Source organism: Lachnellula hyalina, assembly GCF_007821495.1.
Source record: "Lachnellula hyalina strain CBS 185.66 chromosome Unknown contig00179, whole genome shotgun sequence".
Taxonomy (NCBI): Eukaryota; Fungi; Ascomycota; class Leotiomycetes; order Helotiales; family Lachnaceae; genus Lachnellula; species Lachnellula hyalina.
This window is the reverse complement of record NW_022157293.1, coordinates 48,506-60,233: the sequence shown is the minus strand read 5'-3', so window position 1 is coordinate 60,233 and position 11,728 is coordinate 48,506. Positions and strand designations below refer to the sequence as shown.

The window sequence follows — 11,728 nt, the reverse complement described above, 5'->3', positions numbered from 1 at the left end:
ATGCATTTCACCACCAGCACTCTCCTCATCTCCCTCCTCTCCGCCTCCACCACAATAGCCATGCCCCGCCCCCAAACAACCATCCCTCCCACCCAAGCCAGTGCAAGCTTCTGGCAAATCGCAAATTACATCGAAGGCTGCTCGCCCGGCGGCTGCACCTACAACTTCGACATCTCGAGCAGCGATCCCAACCCAGACTTCGGCGGCGTCTTCAGCACGCACTGTACCGGGACCCGGTCCACGGAAAGCCCATCCACGAACTGCACCGATAATACGCAGTTGTCCTCGAGTTCGGTGGTGCAGGAGGGGGTTGGAGCTGTGCTGTTTGTGGAGAGGCTGTTTCCGCTGGGGGACGAGACGGATGTCGCGGGTGGGAATGTTACGACGGCTGGTCCGGGGGAGCCGGCGGCTGAGACGTTTTTGTTGAGGGCGAGGGTTTTTGGACAGCTTGCTGGACAGTAGGGTAGGGGATGTTCGCTGGATATCGGAGTTTGAGTTAGGGAAAACGCGGGGAAAGGTTATGGAATGGAGGTATTGGCGTTATACTTGCTTGAGCTGTCTTTAAATTAGCAATGCAAATGTTGCAATTGATATCTTTGAAACTCGTACCCCAATCTACTTTCCATAGGGTCCTACGAACCGACTCTTGTCATAGCGATTTGCATATCCATTCATGGCAATTGAGAGCCGAAAGTCGCAAGACCAATAGGAAACAGGAACGTAGAGTGAGACATTGGTGGATGGCCAAAAAGACCTTCGATGGAAAAGCACAATTGCTCATCGAATATATGGCGGAGTCATAAACGTCAATTTTGTAACCGCAAAACCCCACCACAGCCAATCTAATGCGTCCTCGTTCCGCCATCATACCCTCGGAAGTCCTTTCCTAGAAGTTCATACATGTTATAGTGCACACCTCGCTGAGATTTATGAAGCTGGTCCCAATTGGCCCCAAGTCGGTAACGCCCGAGTGACGGTCCATTTCCTATCATATCACTGTGGTTTGACAGCTCCTTGATTCGGCCTTCAAGCACATCACTGTTGATCGTAGTTGCCGCTACAGCACCGTCACCTATTCTTTCCTCTCCGGTAAAGCTAGAACCCAAGCCCGACCAGAATAAGAATTGCCACGGCTACACCAATGCCAATTAGCGTCCGTACCGGCTGAAAGCGGCTTGGGGCCGGAGCTTGCAATTGTAGACGATAGGGCGGTCATGCTGTTCAACGGGAGAGAGCTCCCCGAAGAGGACGAAGGGATTGTGGAAGCCGAAGATGAAGCCGAAGATGTTAAGGATGATGTCGGAGAAGAAGCTGGCGATGAGTTTAACGTGGATGGGATTCTTGCTGAAGACTAGCTGTTTTCGATTAGATTGTAATCTTAGCTGACAAGTGACGTAGACTAATTTACCTACCTTCCTAGGTATGCTATATAAGGGAAGCTAGGAAGGCACTAATGCATAGCCAAATTAGGCTGCTTTACCTGTAACACTTTTTCTAAAATAAGAATTTAAGACGACTTTTAGGCACCCAAAAGCGTTAGCATAGCTCTAAGAAGCTACCTATAATCTATTTTAGATGGAGAATAGGGCCTGCATTAGTCTACTTTGAACCTACTACAGCCGCTGAAAGCACCTAAAAATCGCAGCTGAAGTTATCTATTAAATATGCTTAAATCATTCAAGGAATACTACGGCTCGGCACTACTGTCACCTCCGAATCACTTCCTGGCTCCCGCTTCTAGCATACCAGCTTGGCGCTAAGGTCGAAGGAATTATACCCTACTAGGCTCCCTACAGATACGACAGGGATGTTGCAGATACGACGAAGCTGCGCCATCGCGAAAATGTCAGCTGACATAAATATTAATATTTCGTACTTGGACGGCCGTCGTCTGAAAGCCCGAATTTCTATCTGTGGCTGCTTGTATATAACCCTCCTTTGTGTTAACTGTTCTTCCTAGTCTTTATTTATATATAACATGATGAATGACATTGTCTTCAACCCATCGTACTCCCAAAGGCTTCGAGCTAACAGAATGGTCCGGATAATCGTCGGGTTCTTGGGCTTGAGTGTTATCGCGGTGTCTTTGAGAATATCGTATTATTCCCAGCATCTAGTCATGTCCACGGAAGAAGGGAAAGGGTCCCCTTCCAAGACATTGGTCGTTGCGACTGTCGAGAAAGATGATATTTCCTGGCTACACAAACATCTTCCCGAATGGGACGTCTCGCGATATGTGGTGGATGATGCTTCGGCGAGTCTCACAGTGCCAAAAAATAAAGGCCAGGAAGCTATGACATACTTGACGTAGGTTTCTTCTCTTTGTTTACTATACATACTGTCGGCTGATGTCATGTCTTTAGATACATGATTGATTCTTACGACAACTTCCCGGATTTGATACTTTTTATGCACAATGGGAGATACCAGTGGCATAATGACGATCCGCTTTACGGTAAGTGGCACTAGGACTTCAGTGCTTTTTCTGCTCAACTGGTATTCTAACATATCTTCATAGATGCCGTACCCGTGCTTCAGAATTTGCAGCTGCCCTATCTGATCTCTCAACAATACACCAATCTCCGCTGTGTATGGACCCTAGGCTGCCCGGCTGAGCTGAACTTCGACAAAACCCCCGCAAACGTAGACGCCTCTAAAACAGCTGAGATAGCCTATCCCGAAGCTTTCCAGGAGCTATTCCCTGGACAGTCAGTTCCTCCAACTGTTGGTGTTGCCTGCTGCGCTCAATTCGTAGTGACACGGGAGAAAATCCGTGAACGGCCCGTTGAAGACTATAAACGCTACAGACAGTGGCTCTTGGACACGCCCCTTGATGATTATGTCAGTGGGCGAATACTAGAATATTCGTGGCACATAATATTCGGCAAGCCACCAGTTCATTGCCCCAATACGAAAGAATGTTACTGTAGAGTTTTCGGCCAGTGTGATTTGGAGTGCAAGGAGGGCGAATGTGGACAGCACTGGCCATTCCCGCCTTACTCGAGTTTGCCGGCTGGGTGGCCGACGGTGGGATGGGATGGAGAGGTGAGGAGCGAAGAGGTTCTTGCGGGCTTAAGGGAAAACGCAACGACAACTTCTCCAACAGCAGAAATCTGGTCTAAAGGCCCGGTGCTAACTTGACTTCTCATGGTGGAATAAGCTTCTATCAATTTCTCCAAAGAATGGAATGGTTAAACTCTGACAAGAGACTGGGAGTCATCCCGGGTTAAGTTCACCAACGCTTCTTACCAGAGGATGTGGGCCTCAGTTCAAGCCTTCAAGCCCCTTCAATAACGTCATCAAACTGGGAAGAAAGAAACTGGCAAGGAATAAAAGCCGAAGTGAGCCAGGATTTCTAACAGAACTACGATGAGGGGTAGAATGAAGATGTATTTTGAGTTATTGTTTTGGGAAAACTTGGAAATAACAAGTTTTAGCCGGTCTTTCACGACGCCCCGGAGGGACAAGAATATTGGAGCAGAAGATATGGAATTTTGGAAGCCCGGATTGAATTCCCACACACAAACTATAGAATTGAAAAGACAAACGAGTGAAGGTCTGGATTGGCGGCCGAATATGAAAGAGCCTGAGCACTAGAACCAAAGAACAATACAAATACCAATAAAACACCCATTCCGCACCCTCCAGACCTCGCAGTTTCATCGGGATGATGCGTACGTAGCACCTGCGATACCAGACTACAAACACCCATCACAGACATCCTAAACACAAATCAGCACATTCATCATCACACACTCCATCCAGCCATCTAGCGCACTTACCCCCGCAATATTCCCCGTAACAGAAGCAAAGCAAGCTATATCAGCAAGCGGATCTAAACCCCCCAACTATATCAGCAATCTCTCCTTTCTACTCACGTGTGTGTTCTGTTCTCAGAAAGAAAAAACCAGAAAGAAAGACTTACTAGCTCCCAATTCCGCAGCTGCAGCTCCGCAAGCTGCAGTTTCTCCAGCGAGAGCGGAGATGCATTCTAGACGAGCTAATATTAGACACGGTTGCTGTTTTGAGGGGTGAAGGGGCAGGGGGAGGAAGGGGTAAAGGGCGGGGCACGAACTCAGAACATTGCATCCGCTTGCCTTGAGCGTTGCTACGGAATTCGCAGCGCTGGCTTTTGTATCGGCGATTGCTCCTGCGGGAACAGGTGCTGGTGCTGGTGCGGCGGTTGAAAGCACCGCGAGGAGCGAGAAGATGGCGAGGGAGGAGAAATGCATGGTGTTTGGTTTTAAAGGGTTGTTTGGTATTTTTCTTGGGAAAGATGAAGGTTTGTTAGGTTTGAATGCTGGGTGCTGGATGATGGATGCTGGATGATGTGAGGAGAAGACAGGAAATTGCGTCTTCTTATATACATACCTATCATCTGCTATCAGAGCAACTCACATACGCTTCCAGAGATCGTCACCACGACTTGGAGAGGATCATGCCGCTCGTACACCACAACGACTACCATTATCCTCGCCAGGAAATTTCGTGTCCCGCTACCTACCTACATACCCCCAATCCCCGTAATAGCTGAACACACCAGTTTCTATTTCCACAGCTCGCTCGACATGTTCTGGCCACACAAACGGAAGGTAGTGTACGAGCAGACCCAGAGCATAGCATTAGCTGTCTCCGCTCCGCTCCTATCGCGTAACGGCATATCGTCAGAGGCAAGGCGATCAAGACTTGTCTCTCCCGTCCACCTAGATCCAAAAAGCTCTGTCTCCCCGCTTGTTTATCCAGCGCGTTTCAGTGGCTTTTCGGAGTCTGCCTCACATTGTACTATACGATGGAATCCTTCCGGTACGGGAAACCCTGATCCTGAGAATTTATTAGTGTCTACTCACGCGGGACCAGTACTATACTGCGATCAATGCTGCTTCAAGTACAGTCCTAGTGTGCCATTGCATATTCCTTTACTGAGGAAGGAAATAATAAACGGGAAGTAGTTTAACGGAATAGAACAGAACGGAACACACCCTTATTCCTTGTACCGTAGGATGATGGATCGATGCTCTTAGCGAGTCGGCAACGGCGTGCGGGGTTGGGCCGCTGAGGCTTGTACTGTACGTGTAGTACAGTATCGAGCCACAGTCGTCAGATACCGTTTTTAGCTGAAACGAAAATGAAAGGATGAGCAATGAAATGTAGTAGGTCGATTTGGGGCTGAATTAAGCTTATTTGCGCCTTCCGTTCTAGGTCAGATCGCTGGGGATCTCAAATGCTGGCACGGGATCGAAGTAAGATTCCTATATTAAAGACGGGTGGAATGTTGCACCGAGGATTTGGGAAGGGCTTGGCGATGATGTCGGAAGGATCAGGTAGATAATTTTGGCTCTTGTAGCTGGGAGCGAGCTTTGCCAAGCAAATAGATGTCGTTTGCCTTAGTTACGGAATGATTTAAAAGTGTTGTAGACACTTGACCGGTATGCGGTTTTGGGCATTAATAGATATCTCATCCCTCGAGACAACACAGGCTCTCCAAGACTCTCTTGTTCCTAATCGAGGTGTGCGCTTTGCCTACTCATTCTCTCATCGATGATCTTACTCGGGATTGTTTTTATACGGCTAAAGAACCAATCACCTTAGAAACTAGGAAGAATGACACCTTTGTCACTGCTAACATTTCGTAAGTGGTTTATGAAGAGTGGACTATAGGTGGAACATTTTCCCAGCTCCAAAACCTGCCATATCAAGCAGCTCTAACGTCGATATCTTGGCATAGTTTGGTTCGAGATTTCACCTACCTCAGAGACCCGAAGGGAGAGAAGGGGTCATCTTTCGCGGATATTTTTCTCTGCTAGGCTTTCTGAGTTCATGGAGGGTTGTTCTACCATCGATTTGACGCTTGTCTCTCGCACGAGGACGAAGGATGCTAAGGGTGGAGAATGGGTTGAGACATACTCTAAGCTGGAGGAAGTCTTCGAGGGTCTTAAGACGAGGGTAAGCGCAAGGAGGGACGTAGAAAAAGTGAATGTGACAAGTCAGAGTGTAGTATTGTATTTTGATAACGATGCAAACTTAGGTCGAGGGCGTCGGGCACAGATTTGCCCTCTCATATATGAAATTTGCTCATTATTCGAGATCAGCTCCCCATTTTCTAGGATAAATCAATCCTCCACGCTTTGTGAGAATTGGTGACTTGCATCAGCCGTTGAGGATCTGACTATGAAATAGCTTTTTATATCAGAAAAGTAGAGTTGTTGAGATAGAGTTCTAGTATTGACTTTGTGAAACATGATACATTCACAAGGTCGCCCGAGACCATTCTCCTCTCAGAAGTAGAAAAACAACAGGAGTAAAATAAAGGTTCGCCTTCAATGAATGTGAAAACTGCATCAACATGCTAGCAGTGAATCTTGAAGAGACCTATTAGCTGTGTCGGTCGTAGTTTGGGAAGGTCGTGCCTTACCGATCTTTCGCCTAGTAGGTAGTATATATAGACCCATCACATCCCATTGTCAAAACTTCATTCCATGTACAGCCACACACAACGCGCAAAAGCCCTTCTTCAACACCATGGCGATCACCAGTGATTCGACAACCCCCTCAGCAATGCCAACACAAATTGAAGAGCGGAGCTTTCACCCTTTTCCCAGACTCCCCATCGAGATCCGCCTGGCGATCTGGGAACTGCATGAAGGACGCGATATCCTCATTTGTCCAGATCCAGGCGAAGGTCATTGCTTCTATGCGCTTCCTCATCACCCGCCAGCTCTTCTCCACGTCAACCAAGAGACGCGCGAACTCGCTCTCAAAGCACACGAGCTGGTTGACCTGGCACCGCCCCCAATGTACAACCGCTTCCGCACATCCACTTCGAATGATTCAGACGCCATTGAAAAGCGCTCGATTCTAGTAGACTGGAAGAGAGATACTCTTTATGTTCCAGAGGGAAACGGCTTTGATGTAATTCCGGTCGAGTTGACGGTAGACTACTTCCAAGTATGAGTCGCAAATGTTCCATGTACAACCTTCACAGCTGTGCTGTGTCATTCCTCTGCTCAACACCATATCCATCATACGACAAGACTTTACGAGACATGTGGGAAGGTGGCGTACGACGAGGAGAAAAGGTACAAGTAGCTTCTACCTTGTCAAAGCTAGCGATGTTGTGGATTATGTACGCTATGTCCAAGACGATTTCTTGCGGACGGTTCTGTGGCCTCGACTGAAAGAGCACCACCAAACGGGAACGATGAAGGCGAAGGTCAGATTCTGTGACATTACCCGCGACCCTACCCGGAGAAATGAGAAAATGGAGGTTGGGGACGCATTGGAGGACATGGCAGATATAACAATGGGTGAGCGCATAGAGATAAAGAGGTCTTGAAGCATGGACGGTACTGCACATCATTCGCGCTTTCTCAGTTGGTATCATCCGATGGGTTAGCTAATCCACAACCTGCGATCCTCGGTCCGGGACATCTTTGATCCAGATCTCGCTGATAGTATGCATTTCAATTCCACAAACCCAACGAGACTCTCTAGTGATATTTCTGTTGTGATTGCCCTGATTCTGCTGGCAGGATAGTTCATCCGGTCCTCTTGTTTCTCTTTCTTTCTCGTAAACTTTCTTTTCCACTAGAGCATTCCAATTTCCTCCTACGTATATATCTTCGCGCTTTCGGATTCGTAATCTTCGGGATTAGGACTCGGTATTCGTTCCATTGGGCTTCGAGAGAGGCAACTGGCCGATGTGTTGTAGTATTCGTGGTCAAGGCATCTTCATGGCAATGCAGAGCTATAAGTAGGTAGGTATTCCAGCAATCACTTGGCCCCGTTGGATGTTCGACCTGGAAGGAGATTCTCGAGAAGGTGTATGTCGTCGTTCAAAGCCGCTTCCGCATTAGGCAAGTGGGGTTAAATGGCCCCAACCTCCTGAATTCAACCAAATGTTGCGCTTTTCAATTAGTATATCGTTTCAAGCCTGCAGACTAAGCTCTATATCCTCTCAAAATGCGTACTCCGTACAAGTGAAAGGGTTTTCTCGTTTCTCTAGTTATGTTTCCTAACCTGTGTTGAGTTGTGTTACCATGCTTGCTATCTTCTACTACAGAACTTCACATTACTTTGCACTCATTCGTTGTTGTTTTTTGAAGCCGTATTATATGTTATATTATGTATTGTGCACCAAATACTGTTGAGTATAAGAGTTCTTCGTCCTTTAAGCTTCTTCTACATATGTCCGGCATGTCTTACAAGCGTATACCTTGGAGCTTTCATCATCGGCGTTGAGGTAGCATCGAGGACACATTTGTATTCCATTGCCAACCTGCACAAGCCAATACCCCACCACGCCCGAGCACAACACAATTTGTTGGTACCCCCTCCTTCGATGGTAGTGGCAGAGCCAGTCGTTCTTCAATTTGTCCAAGCACACGCAAGTCGCTAGACGGGTTTTTTGTCGTGAAGTCAGCTCGCCTGCACAGCCAGCGCAGACGAATGCTTTCATAGCCGCTTTTGCTTCTACTTCCAACTCCTTGGCTTCCTGGCGCTGGTCGTGATGACAGCATTCGCAGGTATTGTAAAGTTCTCCAGACATGTGGTTTTCTGGTGCTTGCCAGTCCAATTCATACGCAGCGGTATGCTGGAACTGACATCGCCTCGTGCGCTTCCGGCCGCACGTTGTCTTCTCATTGCTGTTGGGCGGAAAGACATGGCTCGGCTCGCTGCAATCTTTTTCCTCCAAGTAATCAATAATTGGGTGGAGTGAAGTGTCGGGATATCCGCTTAGCACATCGATATGTTTCAGGGTCTTGAAACTTCCTGGAATTTCCCAGCTTGCCCCGTAAGCTCCCACTATCCCAGGCAACAATTGATCCTTGTGGGGCGGTACATCAGGGTTTTCTGGGGGAAATTCTGGCAGAGCTGGGTAGTTGAACACAGGGTCCAGTGAAATATCCATCATTTCATCTGGAGAATCTGGTGGAGTTGGGTAGTTCGCCACAGAATCCAGTGCAGATATATCCATCATTTCGTCTAGAGATTCTAGCAGAGGTGGGTAGTTAGTCGCAGAATTTGGTGCTAACGTGTCCATCATTTCGTTAGGATCAAAGTCAGGATCAAAGACGAAGTCGTATGGGGCCTCAACGTCGAAATCGCCAAACATATTATACGGGATCTCCGAAACCGCCGGATGATCCGTTTGTCCCCATGTACTTGCTGAATTTCCTAGCTCCTGGTGAGGCTCTGGTGGTGATACCCCGAATTTTCCATTGTCCGGGATAGGATCATTGAAAAAATCTGGAATCAAACCTTCGTCCAGGAACAGTGCGTCTTGGAATGGGTCCGGGGGAGGTGCCGCATCCGAGTATGCAGAGATCGAGTTGACTTCAGGCCATGGACTGGCCTGAGGCACGCTCCGTAATTTAGGATCAGCGCGGTCATAATAAGCCATAGTATCATTTAGGTCTGTTAGGTAGTGTATCCATGCATCATCCGAGTCGTGTGCCAAAGATTTATCAGGTGTAGCAGTAGGAGGTGCCGAAGTGTTGCATACATTTCCTGGCATCGGTTGGGCGAAATCAAACTCTTCCATTTCCGTGTTTCTGTAGTCTGGGTCCTGTACCGCTGGATGACACTTCTCCCCCCAAGACGGACTTGCTAGGCAGTTACGACAAGGCCTTCCCATATCACATGTGAGGCCGAGATTGACACAATTACGGCATTTATCTTCTATTTCCCGGACTGGGCTGGCAGATCTTCCTCTGGAAGCCTGTTCCTGCCCAGAACCATTTTCATGGTTGATCAGCATGATCTTTCCGTGCGCATCATAGTCCCTTCCTTCTTTGGGATTGCGTCGTCTTGCCGTTTGCTTCCAGATGTTTTGCTTTGGAATGTTAAGCCGACCAGGGCTTTTGGATCTTTTAGCCAATCCCGAATTTCCTGTTGATGCATGGTTATCGTTGCCCATTTCGTCAAGGCGATCGGATATATACCGAGGATCGGGCACACCGTAGTTTGCTTCTATGCATTCGCAGTCTTTCTTTATGCAAGACTCGCAAGGCTTTACGCCAGTTTCTAGATAAGTACAGGACCCTCCAGACTTCTTGCATCCCCAACATTTATACCTCTTCTGCACCTGCTTTCCTGTTACCGTGCATCGGTACGTCAATCGCTGTGGAATCTCAGTCGGATATAGATCATCCCCGCTATCTTCTGGCTCTGGTGTTGGTTGTCTTTCCCTACCAGTACTTGCCTGCCACTCTCTTACTTTGGCAAGTATTTGTGCCATTATTGGCTCATTGTGCGCGTGTCTTGCTTTTTTCTGAGCAAGCCATCGTGCAGCATACGCCGCACTGTACAGGTCGTCGGTAGGATCTATCATTCTCTTATGTTCTTTTTGTAACCGCGCCTTGATGGCTTGTCGGGCCTTTGCATACGAACTCTCCGTTGGGTACCTGTTTGGGTCTAGTTCAGCAATAAACTTAGGTTTGTATTGATAACCGAGAATTTTAAAAGCATTCTCAAGACGAACGTTATACATGGCTGATGTCTCTCCACGGGTTTGACCATAGAGCCCTAGTCTGATTCTTGGGTCTTGGCAGTCCACGGGAACCAGTTCTTCCAGTATAGTCTGCTGAGTGAGAAATGTTTCTTGGGGTACCTCAAAAGGTGACATGAACGTTGGCTGTTGAGGTCCCTGTGGAACTGGCTGTTGGATCGGTTGCGGTGGTGTCTGTTGTTGATGTTCTAAATTAAGCTGGTCTTGTTCCTGTCGCTCCTGGCGCAAACGGTGGAATGCCAGTGCCTTTTCTAGTTCAGCAGCGGCGCGATCGTCGTCGTTCAAAAATTTGGTTGGCATTGCTAGATCCTGCAAGCAATGGTGATGGAGATTGGCTGTAAAATGTGAAATGTGAGAAGAAATTGCAAGGAAATTGCAATATTGATGAAATGCAATAGGAAGGATGCGTCTGAATTATAACTTGCAATACAATAAGCTCTTTATTGAACATAATAATATTGTTTGCATAATGCGTGTAAACAAGACATGTTTTTCGCCTGGTTTTTATGCTAGTTCCAAGTTAATGTGAATTCTGCCTTGAGAGGCACCGAACGCTATTTTAGCCATGTGAATGCAGATTGAGATGTTTTGATACTAACTGAAATTTAACATTGCTATTTAAATACCATTTAAGTGCCTTGAGGTGCTACCCGTAGGCCAGGTGAACAACCCACAGCACTCAAAATCGGCAACCTGTTAGGCCGCAACATCACTTTGAACATGGCTATTGTCTGGAACAGTTAGAGATTCAGACAATGAGAATGACAATAACCTAGGAAAAACAGCTTATTGACACATTGATAAACACAAATTTACAAGGAAACTCCGCTCTAACAAAGCCACTAAAGATTTTGCTGTTCCAAAATTGCAAGTAAAGGGGGCGGACACGTCGCAGCGACCCCCTGGATGCGAATATTCGTTGCTAAGTAGTTGCTGGGTAGATTTTACCATACAAAATAGTAGTTTTTGAGTATTCACGGACCAGAAATCCATAAAAGTTCACCTTCTACACTTGTAATGGGTTTGTCCGATGTGTCCGCCTTATAAAAACTAATGTTTATAAGTATAAAAGTATTCTTCAACAAATAATTTTCCAACACCATAAAAGTGACCAATATAAACAACAAAGCACAAATGCAACGTCTGGACATAACAAGAAAGAGTGAAAACAACTTGCCGAGGGCAAATAAATAGGAAGAGAGGAGAGGAGTGCTATACGCA

At 47.1% G+C, this 11,728-nt stretch overlaps 1 protein-coding gene across 1 annotated transcript; it reads left to right on the top strand.

Annotated features, from left to right (window-relative positions):
• Window positions 1-2,035: 2,035 nt before the first annotated feature.
• LHYA1_G008385 (uncharacterized protein) lies at window positions 2,036-3,141 on the top strand (the record flags this gene model as incomplete). The annotated part of the gene is made up of 3 exons (XM_031153305.1): window positions 2,036-2,307; window positions 2,364-2,455; window positions 2,519-3,141. The coding sequence occupies 3 exons, from the start codon at window positions 2,036-2,038 to the stop codon at window positions 3,139-3,141; spliced, it is 987 nt and encodes a 328-aa protein (XP_031002249.1).
• Window positions 3,142-11,728: the final 8,587 nt, after the last annotated feature.